Below are 26,529 nucleotides of genomic sequence, written 5' to 3'. Positions count from 1 at the left end.
TTAGCCCCGCCCCCTCCTCATGGACCCGCGAATGTAATCTTATGGCGCAAGAAGTAAACTAGTGTTAGGAATCCTGACATGGAACTAAGGACGTGATTCACATCCCGACGCTAAGAAGCGTTCGCTCATAGCTCGCTGATGTCTGGATTTTGCGCATGCATCACAGTGCGCATGCGCGAACCAGTGCGAGAGATCGGGAAGTGTTCGCTCGCTGCCCATAGACTGCCCAGCAGAGTGAGTGACAAGAGAAGCCACCTGTGGGTGGTGACAGGGGCAGGCTACTAGAAAACGGAGGAGTGGAGGTGTGAACGCAGGCATGCCTGAGCGTCTTAACGCCATTGTAGAGGCGTGCATAATTAACAGGCAGTGTCATTGTACACATCACCTGGTTGTATTTCACAATGAAGTGCTCGCAGTGCTGCGGCAGGGTATAGTCAACATCAAGCTCTGCGTTCGCTTCTGGTAGTACCCGATGTACTGATGGTTGCATACACTTCATGGAGATGACGTGTGGGCATCTTCAGACAGGCTGGTGGGCATCTATAGTACATACATAAAGTGATCGCACGCCAGGAGATAGTGGGCGTGCTTATGCCTTGCCGTGCGATCACCTGCCATACCGAGTTTACATATGCTGGGTGCAAGTGTACGCATCTAGCGAGCGGCTCTGAATCAAGCCCTAAGAGCTTGCTCCGGATTACCATTCAGTTTCCTGGGTTCTTGCCAGCTCAGGGAAATCACATCTCTACGATTGGTCACTGTGGCCCATCGCGGCGGGCTTATTCCCTGAGGTCTGTCCTGATTGGTCGTTACTCTGCTGACATTGCTAAAACCGTAGTCAAAGCTGTTCCAGGCCGACAGTCGGTATTCATAGGTTGTGTGAGGATCTACGCCAGTATCTAGGATACAGAACACTTTCTATTAGGCAGGGGCATCATTTGAAATGTATTGTGATACAAAAAGGAGACGTAAACAGATAATAATGGAATTTGTGCTAACATTTTATTTTGTTTCAATAAGGAAAATAAGCTGTGACAGATAAGATGCAATTATATTGTGTGTGTATATATATATATATATATATATATATACACACACATACACACACCAATGTACTGTTTGCAAAAAAAAAAATCTCAATCCATTTATTTAAACAAAGCACAGAGCCATAGGCTGTAAAAAAAGATACTTATCAGTTATCAGAAGCAGCATGAACAGTTTTCAATTCCAATAAGACATAGTAATGAGCCCCAACCTGACGGCCCATACACACGCACCACACCACACCACACCACACATACACATACAGTACACACATACACACATACTATACAGTATACACACACACCACACACATACACACTAGCCACACTCATTAGTAAAACAGGTCTCACCTGTAGCTGTATAAATAAAGGCCCCTAAACATCTACAATTGGGGCAATTCGACAATCCCTAGACATCGGGTTCGGTGCATCTGTGAATTTCAACATGGTGGATTATGCGGATTTGCTGATCTTGACTAAAATATGTTCATGATATCGAGATCAGCAAATCTGGAGTTTTTAACCTGTAGAATTTCTCCGATTCCCCGACGGATCAGCAACCACCGATGGCCGTCAGTCAGCATTTCTGAACGGCGGTTACGGTCAGATCGGGGGATTACCCTGTAGATGTATGGGGTTGCCTTGCTTCAGCAAAAGCACCAGCCAAGGAAACTCATATAGAAAAATCACTATATGAAACACGAAGGAAACACATATAGAACATGAACATATATGTACAGTGCCTCCCAAGATCTATTCTGAGCTACTGGATATTGTTGAATGCAGTGAGCAATAGTGCTACCATCCGCCTGTGCATTTACTGCTGTCACGTCCAGCGCACTACAACACCCAGCAACACCTCTAACTCCAGGCTGCTCTTGTCTGTCTACTGTATATCACTATTACACCTGTGACATCCCTGTGTCTTATGCTACCTAAAATATGTTGACTGACAGCTTCATGTAACAATCCCAAATATCCCATAATACTTCTTATATTACCTAGGTATCTAAATACATAGAGATATTGTGAGATACTCTGTAGGTTATATATACATTATATATACATACTGTACATACATTATATATACATACATACATTATATACTATATACATACATACATCATATATACATACATACATACATACATACATTATATATACATACATACATAATATAGGCATACATACATTATACATGCATGGAGCAAACTAGAGTATAATCATGAAAAATACTGTTTTGTTGTTATATTATTACTAGTAGTATTACAGATACATCTTTTGGTCAGTTGCGGAGCTCTTGTGCCCGGGATTGTTGGTTTTTTTTTTGTCTATGTCTCCCCCGATCCCATCTCCCATCTGCCTGACGCTTTTTACTTCACTATGTCTCCCCCTTTCTGACCCTGTTTCTCTCCCTCATCACTCTCCCCATTTCTTTCCCCCTCCTCATCCCTTCTCTCTGCACCCAATCTCTCTCCATCTCTACACCCCCATCTCTCTCCATCTCTACACCCCCCATCTCTCTCCATCTCTACACCCCCATCTCTCTCCATCTCTACACCCCCATCTCTCTCCATCTCTACACTCCTCATCTCTCTCCATCTCTACACTCCTCATCTCTCTCCATCTCTACACCCCCATCTCTCTCCATATCTACACTCCCCATCTCTCTCCATCTCTACACTCCTCATCTCTCTCCATCTCTATACCCCCATCTCTCTCCATCTCTACACCCCCATCTCTCTCCATATCTACACTCCCCATCTCTCTCCATCTCTACACTCCTCATCTCTCTCCATCTCTACATCCCCATCTCTCTCCATCTCTACACCCCCATCTCTCTCCATCTCTACACCCCCATCTCTCTCCATCTCTACACTCCTCATCTCTCTCCATCTCTACACTCCTCATCTCTCTCCATATCTACACACCCATCTCTCTCCATCTCTACACCCCGATCTCTCTCCATCTCTACACCCCCATCTCTCTCCATCTCTACACCCCCCATCTCTCTCCATCTCTACACCCCCATCTCTCTCCATCTCTACACTCCTCATCTCTCTCCATCTCTACACCCCCATCTCCCTCCATCTCTACACCCCCCATCTCTCTCCATCTCTACACCCCCATCTCTCTCCATCTCTACACTCCCCATCTCTCTCCATCTCTACACCCCCCATCTCTCTCCATCTCTACAGCCCCATCTCTCTCCATCTCTACACTCCTCATCTCTCTCCATCTCTACACTCCTCATCTCTCTCCATCTCTACACCCCCATCTCTCTCCATCTCTACACTCCTCATCTCTCTCCATCTCTACACCCCCATCTCTCTCCATCTCTACACCCCCCATCTCTCACCATCTCTACACTCCCCATCTCTCTCCATATCTACACTCCCCATCTCTCTCCATCTCTACACTCCACCTCTCTCCATCTCTACACCCCCATCTCTCTCCATATCTACACTCCTCATCTCTCTCCATCTCTACACCCCCATCTCTCTCCATCTCTACACCCCCATCTCTCTCCATATCTACACTCCTCATCTCTCTCCATCTCTACACCCCCATCTCTCTCCAAGGCTACACCCCATCTCTCTCCATATCTACACCCTCAACTTTCTCCACATCTACACAACCCATCTCTCTCCATAGCTACACCTCCATCTCTCTCCATAGCTACACCCCATCTCTCTCCATATCTACACTCCTCACACACATGCGCACGCAGGGGGGGTTTCTGAGTACCCAGAAACCCCCCCTGATGGCCCAAATTTAATTTTTTTAGAGATGTAGACAGCACTGTCTCCGTCTCTGCACTGATTGCGGCCGAGACGGAGCTGCCGCGGATCTACAGCTACAGACAGAGAGCTCTGGTTGGCAGAGCTCTCTCCCAAGTATACAGCAACAGCGGGCGTCGGGCAGTTAGCCTGTCTCCGTCAGTCCCTGCTGTGCTGTGATTGGCTGGCTGTGAGGGGGCGTGTTGGTGCAGCGGCAGTAGGGGGTGGGGCAGCCGCTTGTCTCCCGGTGTATATCGTCATGCTGTGTGGGTGGTCAGGTTCCGTGAAGGCCACAGCTCTCAACGCTGTGGTCATCGTTCTGGCGCAGCTACTCTGGGCTTAGCTCAAGTCCTATGTCTTCAGGAGGAGATCGCCGGGAAGGAGCTGCTACACATGCCGAGCAGCAGCAACTCCGCTCACATGGGCTCCGGCGGTGACGCACCTCCTCCCTCCTCAGCCCTCGGGAACTATACTGATGTTTATATGTGTATGTATGCTGTGTGTAAGTATGCTTATGTGTGCGTGTATGTGTGTACGCTGTTCATGAGTATGCTAAGTTGCGTGTGTATGAATGCTGTGTATATATATATATATATATATATGTATATATATATTTGTCTCTTTAAGCCAGCACTCCACAACAAACGCATTGTAATGGCCCTGGTGCCATCTGTAGCAGTGCCCGAAGTGTGGCGGTATGCAACGGTATAGCATACCGCCACTTCAAGCACTAAACGTTTTTTTTTACAAGTTACAAGTCAGCCGCAGTGAGTGTTTGTGCGGCTGGCTGTATTAATGCTGCAGAGTCCAGCAGGAAGGGCGGGCTTAGAGCACAGTCTGAACCCTGCAGTAAGTGCGGTTTCAACTAAATTTTCCATACCCCCACTTCAGTAATCCCACTTCGAGCACTGATCTGTAGTATAAAATACTCAATGTATATGCAGCAAAACACAGCGGCACTTACGGGTCTTGTAATAAAGAATGACGCCAACCAAGGGCACGTTCGCTCAACGTTTCAGTTCTTGATAAAAGTCTAAGCGACTGAAACGTTGAGCGAACGTGCCCTTGGTTGGCGTCATTCTTTATTACAAGACCCGTTAGTGCCGCTGTGTTTTGCTGCACATATATATATATATATATATACATATATATATATACATATATATATATATATATGGAAACCCCCCCTTAAAAATCTGCTCTCCCTTTCTCCATCTTTACCCAATATCTCTGCACCCCATCTCTCTCCATCTCTACACCCCATCTATCTGCTCTCCCCCTCTTTAACCAATCTCTCTGCACCCCATCTCTCTATCTCTGCACCCCCATCTCTCTGCTCTCCCCCTCTTTACCCAATCTCTATGCACCCCGTCTTCCTCTCCATTTCTACACCCCCATCTCTCTGCTCTCCTCCTCTTTAACCAATCTCTCTGCACACCGTCTCTCTCCATCTCTACACACCCATCTCTCTGCTCTCCCCCTCTTTACCCAATCTCTCTACACCCTGTCTCTCTCTCCATCTCTACACCCCCATCACTCTGCACCCCATCACTCTCTCCATCCCCATCTCTCTCTCCATCTCTACACCCTCATCTCTCTGCTCTCCCCCTCTTTACCCAATCTCTCTACACCCCATCTCTCTCTACATCCCCATCTCTCTGCTCTCGCCCTCTTTACCCAATCTCTCTGCACCCCATCTCTCTCTCCATCTCTACACCCCCATCTCTCTGCACCCCATCTCTCTCTCCACCTCTACACCCCCATCTCTCTACCCCATCTCTCTCTCCATCTCTACAACCCCATCTCTCTGCACCCCATCTCTCTCTACATCTCTACATCCCCATCTCTCTGCTCTCGCCCTCTTTACCCAATCTCTCTGCACCCTATCTCTCTCCATCTCTACACCCCCATCTCTCTGCACCCCATCTCTCTCTCCGCCTCTACACCCCCATCTCTCTGTTCTCCCCTCTTTACCCCATCTCTCTGCACCCCATCTCTCTCTACATCTCTACATCCCCATCTCTCTGCACCCCATCTTTCTATTCATCTCTACACCCCCATCTCTCTGCTCTCCCCCTCTTTACCCCATCTCTCTGCACCCCATCTCTCTCTTCATCTCTACACCCCCATCTCTCTGCTCTCGCCCTCTTTACCCAATCTCTCTGCACCCTATCTCTCTCTCCATCTTTACACCCCCATCTCTCTGCACCCCATCACTCTCTCCATCTCTACATCCCCATCTCTCTCTCCATCTCTACACCCTCATCTCTCTGCTCTCCCCCTCTTTACCCAATCTCTCTACACCCCATCTCTCTCTACATCTCTACATCCCCATCTCTCTGCTCTCGCCCTCTTTACCCAATCTCTCTGCACCCCATCTCTCTCTCCATCTCTACACCCCCATCTCTCTGCACCCCATCTCTCTCTCCACCTCTACACCCCCATCTCTCTACTCCATCTCTCTCTCCATCTCTACACCCCTATCTCTCTGCACCCCATCTCTCTCCAACTCTACACCCCCATCTCTCTGCAGCCCATCTCTCTCTCCATCTCTACACACCCATCTCTCTACACCCCATCTCTCTCTACATCTCTACATCCCCATCTCTCTGCTCTCGCCCTCTTTACCCAATCTCTCTGCACCCTATCTCTCTCCATCTCTACACCCCCATCTCTCTCTCCACCTCTACACCCCCATCTCTCTGTTCTCCCCTCTTTACCCCATCTCTCTGCACCCCATCTCTCTCTACATCTCTACATCCCCATCTCTCTGCACCCCATCTTTCTATTCATCTCTACACCCCCATCTCTCTGCTCTCCCCCTCTTTACCCCATCTCTCTGCACCCCATCTCTCTCTTCATCTCTACACCCCCATCTCTCTGCTCTCCCCCTCTTTACCCCATCTCTCTGCACCCCATCTCTCTCTCCACCCCTACACCCCCATCTCTCTACCCCATCTCTCTCTCCATCTCTACACCCCCATCTCTCTGCACCCCATCTCTCTCCAACTCTACACCCCCAACTCTCTGCAGCCCATCTCTCTCTCCATCTCTACACCCCCATCTCTTTACCCCATCTCTCTGCACCCCATCTCTCTCTACATCTCTACATCCCCATCTCTCTGCACCCCATCTTTCTATTCATCTCTACACCCCCATCTCTCTGCTCTCCCCCTCTTTACCCCATCTCTCTGCACCCCATCTCTCTCTTCATCTCTACACCCCCATCTCTCTGCTCTCCCCCTCTTTACCCCATCTCTCTGCACCCCATCTCTCTCCACCCCTACACCCCCATCTCTCTACCCCATCTCTCTCTCCATCTCTACACCCCCATCTCTCTGCACCCCATCTCTCTCTCCATCTCTACACCCCCAACTCTCTGCAGCCCATCTCTCTCTCCATCTCTACACCCCCATCTCTCTGCACCCATCTCTCTCCATCTCTACACCCCCATCACTCTGCACCCCATCACTCTCTCCATTTCTACATCCCCATCTCTCTCTCCATCTCTACACCCCCATCTCTCTGCTCTCCCCCTCTTTACCCCCATCTCTCTGCACCCCATCTTTCTATTCATCTCTACACCCCCATCTCTCTGCTCTCGCCCCCCAATCTCTCTGCACCCCATCTCTCTCCATCTCTACACCCCCATCTCTCTGCAACCCATCTCTCTCCATCTCTACACCCCCATCTCTCTGCACCCCATATCTCTCTCCTTCTCTACACCCCCATCTCTCTGCACCCTATCTTTCTCTTCATCCCTATCTCTCTGCTTTCCTCCTCTTTACCCAATCTCTCAGCACCCCATCTCTATGCACCCCCTACCTCTTCACCCCATCTCTCTGTACCCCCTCTTTCTCTCCATCTCTACACCCCCATCTCTCTGCACCCGTCTCTCTCCATCTCTACACCCCCATCACTCTTAACCCCATCACTCTCCATTTCTACATCCCCATCTCTCTCTCCTTCTCTACACCCCATCTCTCTCTCCTTCTCTACACCCCATCTCTCTGTTCTCTCCCTCTTTACCCCATCTCTCTACATCCTACACCCCCATCTCTCTGCACCCCATATTTCTATTCATCTCTACACCCCATCTCTCTGCTCTCGCCCTCTTTACCCAATCTCTCTGCACCCCATCTCTACACCCCCATCTCTCTGCTCTCCCCCTCTTTACCCCATCTCTCTGCACCCCATCTCTCTCCACCCCTACACCCCCATCTCTCTACCCCATCTCTCTCTCCATCTCTACACCCCCATCTCTCTGCACCCCATCTCTCTCCATCTCTACACCCCCATCTCTCTGCACCCCATCTCTCTCTTCATCCCCATCTCTCTGCTTTCTTCCTCTTTACCCAATCTCTCTGCACCCCATCTCTATGCACCCCCTCCCTCTTCAACCCAACTCTCTGTACCCCCTCTTTCTCTCCATCCCCATCTCTCTGCACCCTGGCTCTCTCTCCATCTCTACACCCCCATCTCTCGCTCCATCTCTACACTCAGTGGCGTAACTACAGAGGGTGCAAGGGGTGTAGTTGCTATGGGGCCCGCCAAGTGTTTTCAATAAAAAGTTAATTTAATCGGGCCCTGCTGCACCCTCTGTAGTGTCGAAACTGGATTATTATCTGAGACAAGATCAGTTTAAAATTGAATCGCAGCAACACCATCTTGCGACTGGCCGCAAGATGCCATTTTGCAAAATGGCCGCCTAAGCGCCATTTTAGATAAACTCACACTTTAGTACATGTGGCGATAATGCTATTAGCATCATGCGAATGCATCTGTGATCATCGCCATAAGTTACGGCGATTCACCAAAAGCCCATTTCATGACTTTACGTATTATAAAGGATATATTTCAGAAATGGCTTTACAGTATGTCAAAATTGGATTGCATTAGCTGAACAGAGCTAATGGCCAAGTGACAACTAGCTTGTGTAGATAAGCTTCCTGGATAACGTCCGCTCTCACTCCAGGTGGCCTGGCTAGAATACACACCTTACATTAGCAAGCTTCCTGCAATGAAATAACTTCAAAGCCTAGAGTGTTATCTTAGGTTTGGGTCTTGTAGCTGGGTTAATTTGCATCCACACAAGAGTCTGGGAGAATAAAGAGCTTTTCTTTTGAGCCTGGGAAAGGTGGGGAGGCTGCTGAGAGAGGGGGCATGTGGAACTATAATGCTCAGCAATCCACACTGCTAGGTGTTCACTTAGTAAGTGAGATTTAAGTGCACCATTTCTCATACACACATTAATACGCACAATTGCGCTGGTAACTAATCGCATATTAGCGAATACATAAGATCCTGTATGAAAACACTGTTTTATTAGCTTCATACGCATGCATCTGCCCCAAGTTAACTAGCGTCTTTATATCAAACCCCGCATACTCACACATTACATATCCACATAAAAGATTTAATAAGCTTTAAGGTATAAGATTTAAGTTGGTTCAGTTAGTATAAATGCTGTGAAATAAAGATATTTGATAACTAAGGTTTTATACATGCTAAGAAAGCCGTGTTTGGTTTCGTATTGATGCGTACTCTTTCAACAGAATTCCGGTATTATCGGTGTGGAGATCGCATCATGCATTCTCAACTTATGGACCGCAGAGACTTCAAGCAACAAAATGTATATTATATGAACAACTGTTAGGATGATTGCATGGGGTGGGAGGGCAGAGACCCCCAGTTGTTGGAGGCTGGGTTGAGTCTATTTGAACCAGCCTGTTAAACGCTGTGTAACAGATGCCCTCTCCTTTAGGACCAATGGTATTAGCAACAAACTTCTCTATTGTCCTGTCTATTCTGGGGGGGTATAAATATGTGTGCTCAAACACTGGTTCTTTAGTCTTCTTGCTGAATGCTGAATGATGACGGGGTTTCTTGCTGATGCCTAACATCTGGACCAGAAAGCACTGCGTATGTATACTGTACTTGGGGTCTGTATAATTCCTTTGCATCTAATTGTGTCTGGATCAATAGCGTGTAACTGACTGTACTTTTTACTTGAATAATACTTTGTGCTTCGGACTCTGGAGTCTTATTTACTGTATGACTGCGTACGCAAATTGTCGTCATCCTTAGAGGTTTATAGGTAGGATTTTGGAAGGTACAGGCAGGGGTATATAGAGGTTCTGATCCAGTATTATCAGTAGTTATGCCAGCCCACTGCAGCGGGAGTCCCGTACTGTGAAGAGCCGCGTCAGGAAGCAGCACAGAAAAAGATGCCGCCGGAGAGTCTGACATGGTGAGTACAACCTTGTCCCCCATCCCCTCCCCCAGCGCCAGCCCGTCTCCCGTCATTCTCAGACGGACACACTCTGTCCAGAGTCTCGCTGCAGCACTGCCAGGGCCAGCGCTACCACTAGGCAATCTAAGAGCGCTGGCCCTGCAGGGCAGTAGTGTGGACCGCACTACTACTAAGGGCACTGCTGGGGGGGACTACTACTACTAAGAGCACTGCTGGGGGGACTACTGCTACTACTAAGGGCACTGCTGGGGGGACTACTACTATTAGGGGACTGCTAAGGGGGACTGCTACTACTAAGGACACTGCTGGAGGGGGACTACTACTACTAAGGGCACTGCTGGGGGGAACTACTACTACTAAGGGCACTGCTGGGGGGGACTACTAAGGGTACTGCTGGGGGGGACTACTACTACTAAGGGCACTGCTGGGGAGGACTACTGCTACTACTAAGGGCACTGCTGGGGGGAACTACTACTACTAAGGGCACTGCTGGGGGGGACTACTACTACTAAGGGCACTGCTGGTGAGGGGGACTACTACTACTAAGGGCACTGCTGGGGGGAACTACTACTACTAAGGGCACTGCTGGGGGGATGGGCTACAACTACTAAGGGCACTGCTGGGGGAGGGGGCTACTACTAAGGGCACTTATGGGATAGTGGGCTACTACTAAGGGCACTGCTCAGGGCACTGCACACTGGTGGGACCACTACTGGGGGACACTGCATGGAGGGGGATTACTACTGGGGACACTGCACACTGGTGGGACCACTACTGGGGGACACTGCATAGAGGGGGTTACTACTAGGGGTACCTCTGGGGGCTGGGGGGGGACTGCTACTGGGGGCACTGCTGGGGGGTCTTCTACTTGGGGGAACTACATAGGGTGGATTACTGCTGGGGGGGACTACTACTAATGGGGGCACTGCACCAGTGGGACCACTGCATAGTGAGGGATTACTGCCAGGGGTGACTACTACTACTACTAAGGGCACTGCTGGTGAGGGGGACTACTACTACTAAGGGCACTGCTGGGGGGGACTACTACTACTAAGGGCACTGGCTGCTGGGGGGATGGACTACAACTACTAAGGGCACTGCTGGGGGAGGGGGCTACTACTAATGTGGGCACTGCACCAGTGGGACCACTGCATAGTGAGGGATTACTGCCAGGGGCACTGCTGGGGGAGACTACTACTAGAGGCACTGCAAGGGGGATTACTAATGGGGGTACTTCTGGGGGGGAGACTACTACTAGGAGCACTGCATTGAGGGGAAAACTACTGGGGGCACTGCAAATGGAGGGTTACTACTGGGGGCAGTATATAAGGGGCACTGCACAGGTGGGGGACTATTGGGGGCACTGCATATGGGGCCATTACTGGGGGCCCTGTATAAGGGGCACTATACTGGTATTGGGGGCACTGCATGGGGGGACCACTACTGGGATCACTGCATAAGGGGGACTGCTACTGCCGGCACTACTGGGGGCGCTGTAGGCATAAGGCTGAAGAAATGCCTAGAGTGTCAAGAAATCTTGCACCGGCCCTGAGCACTGCTGATGCCCGCGGCGCTGACCGCTGAGAAAACCCGGGCCCTGAGAGTAAACCTGGAGCTCACTCCACCCCAGTGCCGGCCAGACTGTCCCCAAAAATACACTGAACTCACTTCCCTCGGGTGACTGGAGGGGTCAGTGAGGTGCTGCAGGGGGAGTGTGAGGTGCTACAGGGGGAGGGGAGTGAATATATATATATATATATATATATATAGAGATATATAATGTATGTATAGAATCTGGTTGAGACCTGAATTGGGGGGGCCCATTAAGAATTTTGCTATGGGGCCCACAAAGATTTAGTTACGCCCATGTCTACACCCCCATCTCTCTCTCCATCTCTACACACCATCTCTCTGCACACCCCCTCACTCCATCTTGCTTCCTCCTCTCTCTCCATCTCCCTCTTCCCCATCTCTCTCTTCCTCTTCTCCCATATCTCTCTCTCTCTCTTCCCCCATATCTCTCTCTCTCTCTCTCTCTCTCTCTCTCTCTTCCTCTTCCCCCATATCTCTCTCTCTCTCTTCCTCTTCTCCCATATCTCTCTCTCTCTCTTCCTCTTCTCCCATGTCTCTCTCTCTCTCTTCCTCTTCTCCCATGTCTCTCTCTCTCTCTCTCTCTTCCTCTTCTCCCATGTCTCTCTCTCTTCCTCTTCTCCCATGTCTCTCTCTCTTCCTCTTCTCCCATGTCTCTCTCTCTCTCTTCCCCTTCTCGCATCTCTCTCTCTCTCTCTCTTCCTCTTCTCCCATGTCTCTCTCTCTTCCTCTTCTCCCATGTCTCTCTCTCTCTCTTCCCCTTCTCGCATCTCTCTCTCTCTCTCTCTTCCTCTTCTCCCATGTCTCTCTCTCTTCCTCTTCTCCCATGTCTCTCTCTCTCTCTTCCCCTTCTCGCATCTCTCTCTCTCTTCCTCTTCTCCCATGTCTCTCTCTGCCCCTCGTTGCCAGGACTCTGAGTGGGGTGTGATTGTTGTCCCGCTCTCTGATTGCTGGCGCTGGAGTCTCAATATCTGTCTACTCCTCAGTGACCCACATCCAGTACCGCCCTCTCCCTACACCCCTCCTGAGGAGGCTGAGTCAGGAACATGGGAGGCTACAACAGGGTCACCAGGTCCTTACTCAAATCATATTATGGTGTCTGTCAGTGTACTTCATCACCCCTGTCTATGTACTATACATAACCTAAGTAGTTGGATTATGGAAGCACTTATTATATATAACTACTATATATAGGCCCATATTCAATTTGAGGCGAAAAGTCCAAACTTTTCACCTGCTGCACTTTTCGCCTCCTTCGCCTGTTTTCCAGGCAGAAAAGTGTCGTGCGCGTGCCCGCTATTCCCCATATTCAATTTCAAAGTAGGCAAAATTGGGAACTTGCAAAACTTGGATCGGCGAAAAAACAGGAATTTTCGGGAAAAAATCCTAGGACCCGCCTAAAGATGTCCAGACATGGGGATCACTATGGGTACCCCCGTTTTTGCCTTGGTTTTTAAATAGCCGCGGCAGGTGCATAAATGCGGCTTAGAAGAAGGTGATGCAGAAGAGCATTTAAAGTTTTTTTTTTTTTTTTAAATAACTATGCCCATCACATTTGGGGTACTTGAAAATGGGTGCAAGCATATGTTTAAGTTCCTTAAATGATTTTTAAAAATTCTGCAAAAATGCACCTGCCGCTACTCCCACAATGAAGAAAACACCTGCCGCATGTAAGGGAACCCCTCTGGACTCCATTCGGCTAATTTAGAAGTGTGTTCCCTATGGGTTTTTTTGAAACCCAAAATTTTTAATTTTTTGGGGTGTCGCTATTTTTTTATTACTTTTTTTTAACACAGATTATTTTTAGGGACCATTCTCAGGGGTGCAGGCTCATTGTTTTAAGCCTGCACCCCTAATTCCCAATTCTGCACTTTTTTTCGCCTGCTAAAGGCGAGCAAAAAATTATCCCCGTTTTTTTCCATTGACTTTTCGCACCGGCGATAAGTCAATGAAATTGAATACGGGGATATTGGAAATAGGCGAAAAATTACATAATCGGCGATAAATTATAGCCGATAACGGACTTTTCACCCCATACGGAATATGGCCCATACTACATATTCCCAAAGTAAGTGGCAAAAATTTTATAAAGTAGTCTGGAAAGCATATAATCATCAATTAGGGTTTCCTTTCCATTCATGTTCTTGGAGTTTTCTTTTTAAATAATGCAAATTATATTCCAGTATTAGTTACAGGGTATATGAAGCTCCCATTTAGCCCTCAGTGATTCACACCTCTGCTTTACATCTTTATTCCAGCCTTATTCTCATTCATCAAGATGTGATTGTCATTTACATTTACTGTAAGTCTGTAGCTCTGTCTGCTACATATAAGTGTTACAGTATATGTTATATTATTACCGTATGCGTTACTATGTTACTACTGTATACTGTATATGTTACTATTGCCATATGTGTTACTATTAATATATATATATATATATATATATATTACAATTAGCATATGTGTACCTATGTTACTATTTTCATATATGTTACTATTACCATACTAGCGTTTGGATATCTGTAATTGCTCAGCGGAACCAATTTTAAAAAGACAGTAATGGCATCTAATATTGTGATATATATTTTATATTGTAGAAATTGATCACAAAATGTCTTTGTAAACAGTATTTGCAGTTTTTCCTTCAGGAATTAACACAAAAAGATGCTTGGGGCTTCTAACTTGTGAGCAATCCACAGTAACATGAGCAGCGACTCTATGATATGTAGTATTTGTCATGGTGCGTCATCTACTGGATTAACATGTACACTGCAACTTCATGAGTCAAGATATGCTGCCTGATAAGTGCTTAATACATAGTTGGATTTTCCTGCAAAATATATATATATATATATATATATATATATATATATATACACACATGCATACATATAGTATATATAGCAAATTCTGCAAATTCCAATAATAAAAAATTTTACTCCAAAATTCATAAACAGTCCCTAAAAGTATATTTGTCCCCAAAAATGTATATTTATATACAAGTCTGAAGCGTCTGGTTTTTCCTTTGTTGCTCCTCTCCCTGATATCACGTTGACATAATACAGGTTCTGTAGGTGACTAAGCTATACGATATTGAAAATGCAATCAAAATTCATCCCGTAGTTTTTGCGTGATGCCGGAACGGACAAACAAAAATTCAGAATTTTGTTTTTGTCTCCATAGTTCATACACAGGGCCTGATTTACTACGGATCACAATTTGGCTTATACGCAGGCACTACAGGTGCTAATATCAGCGGGGATATGTAAATCTTTGCATTCACATTGCGATCGTAGGCAGACATAAGGACGCCCACTTCCCCTTACTCACATCCGTATACCTGGGCAACACAGTGAAACCATCGGTAACATTGGACCCATTATTACTCAGAAATTGCTACCAGCCACGCACGCTATGAGGCCTCAGGCTGCTTATGGCCACACAGTGTATAATTGCTAGTTCACACACGCTCACTGCGATGCACGCGTATTAGCAACTGCGTTTCTTGCTGAATCAGACCCTCAGCCCCAAGGAGAACATTTTAAGAAAAAAATCTACTGTATGTACAGACACAACCATTACAACTTTAGCATATATTACTAGTATAACCATATGTGTTACTATGTTACTATTACCAAATGTGTTACTATTGTATGTAACTATTACCATATATGTTACTATTATTATATGTGTTACTATGTTACTATTACCATACATGTTACTATGACCAAATGTGTTACTAGTGTATGTAACTATTACCATATATGTTACTTTTACCATATGTGTTACTATGTTATTATTACCATACATGTTACTATGACCAAATGTGTTACTACTGTATGTAACTATTACCATATATGTTACTATTATCATATGTGTTACTATGTTACTTTTACCATATGTGTTACTATGTTACTATTATCATATGTGTTACTATGACCAAATGTATTACTACTGTATGTAACTATTACCATATATGTTACTATTGCCATATGTGTTACTGTGTTACTTTTACCATATGTGTTACTATGTTACTATTACCATATGTGTTACTATGTTACTTTTAACATATGTGTTACTTTTACCATATGTGTTACTATGTTACTATTACCATACATGTTACTATGACCAAATGGGTTACTACTGTATGTTACTATTACCATATATGTTACTATTATCATATGTGTTACTATGTTACTTTTACCATATGTGTTACTATGTTACTATTACCATACATGTTACTATGACCAAATGTGTTACTACTGTATGTTACTATTACCAAATATGTTACTATTATCATATGTGTTACTATGACCAAATGTATTACTACTGTATGTAACTATTACCATATATGTTACTATTGCCATATGTGTTTCTATGTTACTTTTACCATATGTGTTACTGTGTTACTTTTACCATATGTGTTACTATGACCAAATGTGTTAGTACTGTATGTAACTATTACCATATATGTTAAAATTATCATATGTGTTACTATGTTACTATTACCATATGTGTTACTATGTTACTTTTATCATATGTGTTACTATGTTACTTTTACCATATGTGTTACTATGTTACTATTACCATATGTGTTACTGTGTTACTATGACTAAATGTGTTAGTACTGTATGTAACTATTACCATATATGTTGCTATTACCATATGTGTTACTATGTTACTTTTACCATATGTGTTACTGTGTTACTTTTACCATATGTGTTACTATGACCAAATGTGTTAGTACTGTATGTAACTATTACCATATATGTTAAAATTATCATATGTGTTACTATGTTACTATTACCATATGTGTTACTATGTTACTTTTATCATATGTGTTACTGTGTTACTTTTACCATATGTGTTACTATGTTACTATTACCATATGTGTTACTGTGTTACTATGACTAAATGTGTTAGTACTGTATGTAACTATTACCATATATGTTACTATTACCATATGTGTTACTATGTTACTTTTACCATATGTGTTACTGTGTTACTTTTACCATATGTGTTACTATGACCAAATGTGTTAGTACTGTATGTAACTATTACCATATATGTTAAAATTATCATATGTGTTACTATGTTACTATTACCATATGTGTTACTATGTTACTTTTATCATATGTGTTACTATGTTACTTTTACCATATGTGTTACTATGTTACTATTATCATATGTGTTACTATGACCAAATGTATTACTACTGTATGTAACTATTACCATATATGTAACTATTGCCATATGTGTTACTGTGTTAATTTTACCATATGTGTTACTATGTTACTATTACCATATGTGTTACTGTTACTATTACCATATGTGTTACTGTGTTACTTTTACCATATGTGTTACTATGTTACTATTACCATATGTGTTACTATGTTACTTTTATCATATGTGTTACTATGTTACTTTTACCATATGTGTTACTATGTTACTATTACAATACATGTTACAATGACCAAATGGGTTACTACTGTATGTTACTATTACCATATATGTTATTATTATCATATGTGTTACTATGTTACTTTTACCATATGTGTTACTATGTTACTATTACCATACATGTTACTATGACCAAATGTGTTACTACTGTATGTTACTATTACCATATATGTTACTATTATCATATGTGTTACTATGACCAAATGTATTACTACTGTATGTAACTATTACCATATATGTTACTATTGCCATATGTGTTACTATGTTACTTTTACCATATGTGTTACTGTGTTACTTTTACCATGTGTGTTACTATGTTACTATTAGCATATGTGTTACTATGTTACTATGACTAAATGTGTTAGTACTGTATGTAACTATTACCATATATGTTACTATTGCCATATGTGTTACTATGTTACTTTTACCATATGTGTTACTGTGTTACTTTTACCATATGTGTTACTATGTTACTATTACCATATGTGTTACTGTGTTACTATGACTAAATGTGTTAGTACTGTATGTAACTATTACCATATATGTTACTATTACCATATGTGTTACTATGTTACTTTTACCATATGTGTTACTGTGTTACTTTTACCATATGTGTTACTATGACCAAATGTGTTAGTACTGTATGTAACTATTACCATATATGTTAAAATTATCATATGTGTTACTATGTTACTATTACCATATGTGTTACTATGTTACTTTTATCATATGTGTTACTATGTTACTTTCACCATATATGTTACTATGTTACTATTACCATATGTGTTACTATGTTACTTTTATCATATGTGTTACTATGTTACTTTCACCATATATGTTACTATGTTACTATTACCATATGTGTTACTATGTTACTTTTACCATATATGTTACTATGTTACTTTTACCATATGTGTGACTATGACCAAATGTGTTAGTACTGTATGTAACTATTACCATATGTGTTACTATGTTACTTTTACCATATGTGTTACTATGTTACTATTACCATATGTGTTACTTTTACTATTACCATATGTGTTACTATTACTATATGTGTTACTATGTTACTATTACCATATATGTTACTATTATCATATGTGTTACTATGTTACTATTATTATCATATGTGTTACTATTACCATATGTTACTATTATCATATATGTTACTATATTACTATTACCAAATGTGTTACTACTGTATGTATTACCATATATGTTACTATTACCATATATGTTACTATTATTACCAGATATGTTACTATTATTGTCGCAAAAAGATGGATTTTTGCGTCCGCATGGACATAACTGTGCAGGATACATAATTGGTATAAACATGTAACTTGCCCTTATGATGACTTGGCTGTAAAGTTACTTGTGTGTGAAGGATGACAAGCCTTTGAACCTTGAGTGAAGAGAGGTTAGGAAGTTCTGCGCTCCTGCTTCAGTTATAATTGTGTCAACATGTATATTTCACATAAGATAGATGACCCTGGAAATTACCGGCCATTTGACCAGGCTCAGATAAAATAAGTTGTTAATGTCTGTGGTTTCCTCACTTGAAACAGGGATCAAAGAGTGGAGTTCGGTTATAATCCCACTGTTACTATTACCATATGTGTTACTATGTTACTATTACCATATGTGTTACTATGTTACTATTACCATATGTGTTACTATGTTACTATTACCATATGTGTTACTATGTTACTATTACCATATGTGTTACTATGTTACTATTACCATATGTGTTACTATGTTACTATTACCATATGTGTTACTATGTTACTATTACCATATGTGTTACTATGTTACTATTACCATATGTGTTACTATGTTACTATTACCATATGTGTTACTATGTTACTATTACCATATGTGTTACTATGTTACTATTACCATATGTGTTACTATGTTACTATTACCATATGTGTTACTATGTTACTATTACCATATGTGTTACTATGTTACTATTACCATATGTGTTACTATGTTACTATTACCATATGTGTTACTATGTTACTATTACCATATGTGTTACTATGTTACTATTACCATATGTGTTACTATGTTACTATTACCATATGTGTTACTATGTTACTATTACCATATGTGTTACTATGTTACTATTACCATATGTGTTACTATGTTACTATTACCATATGTGTTACTATGTTACTATTACCATATGTGTTACTATGTTACTATTACCATATGTGTTACTATGTTACTATTACCATATGTGTTACTATGTTACTATTATCATATGTGTTACTATGTTACTATTACCATATGTGTTACTATTACCATATATGTTACTATGTTACTATTATCATATGTGTTACTATGTTACTATTACCATATGTGTTACTATGTTACTATTATCATATGTGTTACTATGTTACTATTACCATATGTGTTACTATGTTACTATTACCATATGTGTTACTATGTTACTATTACCATATGTGTTACTATGTTACTATTATCATATGTGTTACTATGTTACTATTACCATATATGTTACTATGTTACTATTATCATATGTGTTACTATGTTACTATTATCATATGTGTTACTATGTTACTATTACCATATGTGTTACTATTACCATATGTGTTACTATTACCATATATGTTACTATGTTACTATTATCATATGTGTTACTATGTTACTATTACCATATGTGTTACTATTACCATATATGTTACTATGTTACTATTATCATATGTGTTACTATGTTACTATTACCATATGTGTTACTATTACCATATGTGTTACTATGTTACTATTATCATATGTGTTACTATGTTACTATTACCATATGTGTTACTATTACCATATATGTTACTATGTTACTATTACCATATGTGTTACTATTACCATATGTGTTACTATGTTACTATTATCATATGTGTTACTATGTTACTATTACCATATGTGTTACTATTACCATATATGTTACTATGTTACTATTATCATATGTGTTACTATGTTACTATTACCATATGTGTTACTATTACAATAAATGTTACTATTATCATATGTGGTACTATGTAACTATTACCATATGTGTTACTATTACAATAAATGTTACTATCATCATATATGGTACTATGTTACTATTATCATATGTGTTACTATTAGGGGTGAGCGGGTTCGGATTTCTGAAATCCGAACCCCCCCGAGCCCCCCCGATCCGAGGCAGATCCGAGTCAGGCTCGACTTTTCCCGCCTGACTCGGATCTGAAATCGAGGCAAAACGTCATCATCCCGCCTTCCGAGTCTCGCGGGTTTTGGATGCTATATAAGGTACCCGCGTCGGCGCCATTTTCTCACTCGGCTGTGGACAGTGAAGAGGGAGGGTGGGAGTTAGGGCTGGCTGGGTTGTGTAGTGTAGTGTAGTGTAGTGCAGAGTAGTGTTGTGCTGTGCTGTGCTGTGCTGTGCTGCTGTTGTCCACTACTTCAAAGTCCATAGGGGCTGGCTGTGTTGTGCTGTGCTGTGCTGCTGTTGTTAATAGGGGCTGTGTCCACTACTTCAAAGTCCATAGGGGCTGGCTGGACTGTGTTGTGCAGTCAGTTCTCCATAGGGGCTGTGTCCACTCCAAAGTCCTGTGCAGTGTCCCAGTCCTAAAGGGGTGCTGTAGTGTTGTCCAGGGGGTGCTCTGTCCATCAGGGGTGCTCCCCCCAAGTGCTAAAAAAATAATATTTTTGTGTGTTTGTGAATTGTGTGCGCAGTAGCCGCACGTGCGTTAACAAAGTAGTGCCAAGCGTGCGCCTGTGTCATAAGTAAAGGGCCACCTGGCTTGACCGTTAAAGGGTGCTGTAACCCCCAAAGTACACTCCAAACCAAAAAAAAATATATTTTCTGTGTTTGTGAATTGTGTGCGCAGTAGCCGCACGTGCATCAACAAAGTAGTGCCAAGCGTGCGCCTGTGTCATAAGTAAAGGACCGGCTGGCTTGACCGTTAAAGGGTGCTGTAACCCCCAAAGTACACTCCAGTCCAAACCAAAAAAAAAATTATTTTCTGTGTTTGTGAATTGTGTGCGCAGTAGCTGCACGTGCATCAACAAAGTAGTGCCAAGCGTGCGCCTGTGTCATAAGTAAAGGGCGGCTGGCTTGACCGTTAAAGGGTGCTGTAACCCCCAAAGGACACTCCAGTCCAAACCAAAAAAAAAATATTTTCTGTGTTTGTGAATTGTGTGCGCAGTAGCCGCACGTGCATCAACAAAGTAGTGCCAAGCGTGCGCCTGTGTCATAAGTAAAGGGCCGGCTGGCTTGACCGTTAAAGGGTGCTGTAACCCCCAAAGTACACTCCAGTCCAAACCAAAAAAAAAAATATTTTCTGTGTTTGTGAATTGTGTGCGCAGTAGCCGCACGTGCATCAACAAAGTAGTGCCAAGCGTGCGCCTGTGTCATAAGTAAAGGGCCGGCCAGCTTGACCGTTAAAGGGTGCTGTAACCCCCAAAGTACACTCCAGTCCAAAACCAAAAAAATATATATTTTCTGTGTTTGTGAATTGTGTGCGCAGTAGCCGCACGTGCATCAACAAAGTAGTGCCAAGCGTGCGCCTGTGTCATAAGTAAAGGGCCGGCTGGCTTGACCATTAAAGGGTGATGTAACCCCCAAAGTACACTCCAAACCAAAAAAAAAATTATTTTCTGTGTTTGTGAATTGTGTGCGCAGTAGCCGCATGTGCATCAACAAAGTAGTGCCAAGCGTGCGCCTGTGTCATAAGTAAAGGGCCGGCTGGCTTGACCGTTAAAGGGTGCTGTAACCCCCAAAGTACACTCCAGTCCAAAACCAAAAAAATATATATTTTCTGTGTTTGTGAATTGTGTGCGCAGTAGCCGCACGTGCATCAACAAAGTAGTGCCAAGCGTGCGCCTGTGTCATAAGTAAGGGGCCGGCTGGCTTGACCGTTAAAGGGTGCTGTAACCCCCAAAGTACACTCCAGTCCAAACCAAAAAAAAAATTATTTTCTGTGTTTGTGAATTGTGTGCGCAGTAGCCGCACATGCATCAACAAAGTAGTGCCAAGCGTGCACCTGTGTCATAAGTAAAGGGCCGGCTGGCTTGACCGTTAAAGGGTGCTGTAACCCCCAAAGTACACTCCAGTCCAAACCAAAAAAAAATAATTTTCTGTGTTTGTGAATTGTGTGCGCAGTAGCTGCACGTGCATCAACAAAGTAGTGCCAAGCGTGCGCCTGTGTCATAAGTAAAGGGCCGGCTGGCTTGACCGTTAAAGGGTGCTGTAACCCCCAAAGTACACTCCAGTCCAAACCAAAAAAAAAATATTTTCTGTGTTTGTGAATTGTGTGCGCAGTAGCCGCACGTGCATCAGCAAAGTAGTGCCAAGCGTGCGCCTGTGTCATAAGTAAAGGGCCGGCTGGCTTGACCGTTAAAGGGTGATGTAACCCCCAAAGTACACTCCAAACCAAAAAAAAAATTATTTTCTGTGTTTGTGAATTGTGTGCGCAGTAGCCGCACGTGCATCAACAAAGTAGTGCCAAGCGTGCGCCTGTGTCATAAGTAAAGGGCCGGCTGGCTTGACCGTTAAAGGGTGCTGTAACCCCCAAAGTACACTCCAGTCCAAACCAAAAAAAAAAATATTTTCTGTGTTTGTGAATTGTGTGCGCAGTAGCCGCACATGCATCAACAAAGTAGTGCCAAGCGTGCACCTGTGTCATAAGTAAAGGACCGGCTGGCTTGACCGTTAAAGGGTGCTGTAACCCCCAAAGTACACTCCAGTCCAAACCAAAAAAAAAATTATTTTCTGTGTTTGTGAATTGTGTGCGCTGTGGCTGCACGTGCATCAACAAAGGAGCAGCGCCAAGCGTGCGCCTGTGTCCCATAAGAAAAGAGCCGGCTGGCTCATTTCTTAAAGGGTGGTGTAACCCACAAAGTGCACTACTCTCCAGCAAAAATAAAAAAATATTTTCTGTGTTTGTGTGCGCTTTAGCCGCACGTATATATCAATATAACATAAATGGAGGACCAAACTTTCTCAGATAAAAATAAAAGGGAAAGATCAAGAACCACTTCCTCCAAGTGCTGTTGCTGCTGCTGGGAGTTGTTCATCATCCCAGAGAGGAAGTAGGAACATCACTACTTTTACTAAACAATTGACCCTCCAACAGTCCCTAGCGATGAGGATGAAGTACGACAGCAGTCATCCTGAAGCAAAACATATAACTGAGGCCTTGACTGCTATGTTGGTGTTAGACGTGCGTCCGGTATCCGCCATTAGTGCAGTGGGATTTAGACAATTGATGGAGGTAGTGTGTCCCCGGTTCCAAATCCCGTCTAGATTCCACCTGCATCCTCAAAGCAGCAGCGACAAGCGTGCGTCTGTCTGTTAAAGGGTGGTGTAACCCTCAAAGTGCGCTCCACAAACAATAAAAATATTCTTCTTCTTTTTTCTGTCTTTGTGAATTGTGTGGGCTGTAGCCGCACTTGCATCCTCAAAGCAGCAGCGACAAGCGTGCGTCTGTCTGTTAAAGGGTGGTGAAACCCTCAAAGTGCGCTCCACATACAATAAAAATATTGTTCTTTTTTTTTCTGTCTTTGTGAAATGTGTGGGCAGTAGCCACACCTGCATCCTTAAAGCAGCAGCAACAAGCGTGCGTCTGTCTGTTAAAGGGTGGTGACACCCTCAAAGTGTGCTACACAACCAATAAAAATATTGTTCTTTTTTTTTCTGTCTTTGTGAAATGTGTGGGCTGTAGCCGCACCTGCATCCTTAAAGCAGCAGCGACAAGCGTGCGTCTGTCTGTTAAAGGATGGTGTAACCCTCAAAGTGCGCTCCACAAACAATAAAAATATTCTTCTTCTTTTTTCTGTCTTTGTGAATTGTGTGGGCTGTAGCCGCACTTGCATCCTCAAAGCAGCAGCGACAGGCGTGCGTCTGTCTGTTAAAGGGTGGTGTAACCCTCAAAGTGCGCTCCACAAACAATAAAAATATTGTTCTTTTTTTTTCTGTCTTTGTGAAATGTGTGGGCTGTAGCCGCACCTGCATCCTTAAATCAGCAGCGACAAGCGTGCGTCTGTCTGTTAAAGATTGGTGACACCCTCAAAGTGTGCAACACAAACAATAAAAATATTGTTCTTTTTTTTTCTGTCTTTGTGAAATGTGTGGGCTGTAGCCGCACCTGCATCCTTAAAGCAGCAGCGACAAGCGTGCGTCTGTCTGTTAAAGGGTGGTGACACCCTCAAAGTGTGCAACACAAACAATTAAAATATTGTTCTTTTTTTTCTGTCTTTGTTAATTGTGTGGGCTGTAGCCGCACTTGCATCCTCAAAGCAGCAGCGACAAGCGTGCATCTGTCTGATAAAGGGTGGTGACACCCTCAAAGTATGCTACACAAACAATAAAAATAATGTTCTTTTTTTTCTGTCTTTGTGAATTGTGTGGGCTGTAGCCGCACTTGCATCCTCAAAGCAGCAGCGACAAGCGTGCGTCTGTCTGTTAAAGGGTGGTGACACCCTCAAAGTGTGCTACACAAACAATAAAAATATTCTTCTTTTTTCTGTCTTTGTGAATTGTGTGGGCTGTAGCCGCACCTGCATCCTTAAAGCAGCAGCGACAAGCGTGCGTCTGTCTGTTAAAGGGTGGTGACACCCTCAAAGTGTACTACACAAACAATAAAAATATTCTTCTTTTTTCTGTCTTTGTGAATTGTGTGGGCTGTAGTCGCACTTGCATCCTCAAAGCAGCAGCGACAAGCGTGTGTCTGTCTGTTAAAGGGTGGTGACACCCTCAAAGTGTGCTACACAAACAATAAAAATATTCTTCTTTTTTCTGTCTTTGTGAATTGTGTGGGCTGTAGCCGCACTTGCATCCTCAAAGGAGCAGCGACAAGCGTGCTTCTGTCTGTTAAAGGGTGGTGTAACCCTCAAAGTGCTCCAAAAAATAAAAAACTATTTTTTTAATGTGTTTGTGACTTGTGTGCGATGTAGCCGCACGTGCATCAACATAGTAGCAGCGCCAAGCGTGCGCCTGTGTCATAAGTCAAGGGCTGGTTTGGACATCTGGTCCGGACTGAAGGACGTGCCAACAATTTCTGACAAGTCTACTGTCACTGCATATGATACTCTCCTCAAAGCAGCAGCGACAAGCGTGCGTCTGTCTGTTAAAGGGTGGTGACACCCTCAAAGTGTGCTACACAAACAATAAAAATATTCTTCTTCTTTTTTTCTGTCTTTGTGAATTGTGTGGGCTGTAGCCGCACTTGCATCCTCAAAGCAGCAGCGACAAGCGTGCGTCTGTCTGTTAAAGGGTGGTGTAACCCTCAAAGTGCGCTCCACAAACAATAAAAATATTCTTCTTTTTTTTTCTGTCTTTGTGAATTGTGTGGGCTGTAGCCGCACTTGCATCCTCAAAGCAGCAGCGACAAGCATGCGTCTGTCTGTTAAAGGATTACATCGGTGACAGCATCCAAGTAGGCATGTCAGACAGTCAGTACCTGTACTGGCAGGAAAAAGAAGCAATTTGGAGGTCCCTGTACAAACTGGCTCTATTTTACCTGAGTTGCCCCCCCTCCAGTGTGTACTCCGAAAGAGTGTTTAGTGCAGCCGGCAACCTTGTCAGCGAAAGGCGTAGGAGGTTGCTTCCACAAAATGTGGAGAAGATGATGTTCATAAAATGAATTATCAACTCTTCCAGGGAGACCAGCCTCCAGAACGTACAGAGGGACCTGTGGTTGTGGATTCCAGCGGGGACGAATTAATACTCTGTGAGGATGAGGATGTACACAACACTGAAGAGGGTGAGGAATCGGTGGATGAGGAGGATGAGGACGACATCTTGCCTCCGTAGAGCCAGTTTGTGCAGGGACAGATTAATTGCCAGCTTGTTTTGTGGGGGCCCAAACGAACCAATCATTTCAGCCACAGTCGTGTGGCAGACCCTGGCGCTGAAATGTTTGGTTTGTTAAAGTGTGCATGTCCTGTTTATACAACATAAGGGTGGGTGGGAGGGCCCAAGGACAATTCCATCTTGCACCTCTTTTTTTTCTTTGCATTATGTATAGTTTGGGGCCTAGTTTTTCAAACTGCCATCCTGTCTGCCACTGCAGTGCCACTCCTAGATGGACCACATGTTTGTGCCGCCCACTCGTATCTCTTAGCATAGTCATCCAGCTACCTCGGTGCAACCTTTTGGACATAAAATTGTGAGGTGTGAGGTGTTCAGAATAGACTGGAAATGAGTGGAAATTAAGGTTATTGAGGTTAATAATAGCATAGGAGCAGAAAAACCCACAAATTCTGTGATTTTAGCTGTTTTTATGCTTTTTTTCAAAAAAATACAGATCCAAAACACAAAACCCAGAACCCAAAACACAGAAGGGTGGTTTTGGCAAAACCAATCCAGATCCAAAACACGAAGAAAGATCCAGAT

The 26,529-nt window shown here is 43.5% G+C and overlaps 1 protein-coding gene across 1 annotated transcript in view; it reads right to left on the bottom strand.

The window, feature by feature from the left end:
- Positions 1–701: 701 nt before the first annotated feature.
- The window catches only part of LOC148454303 (usherin-like), a gene marked incomplete at both ends in the record, with an annotated part of 948,215 nt that continues 922,387 nt past the window's right edge, over positions 702–26,529 (bottom strand). The window contains one exon of the mRNA XM_088461074.1: positions 702–899. Within this exon, the coding sequence (XP_088317200.1) occupies positions 702–899 (198 nt within the window). The remainder of the gene's footprint in view (positions 900–26,529) is intronic.

The sequence above is a fragment of the Taudactylus pleione genome, unplaced genomic scaffold (genome assembly GCF_031769625.1).
Source record: "Taudactylus pleione unplaced genomic scaffold, aTauple2 ptg001012l, whole genome shotgun sequence".
NCBI lineage: Eukaryota > Metazoa > Chordata > Amphibia > Anura > Myobatrachidae > Taudactylus > Taudactylus pleione.
Note: the sequence above shows the minus strand (reverse complement) of the source record. Positions and strands in the feature narration are given on the sequence as shown.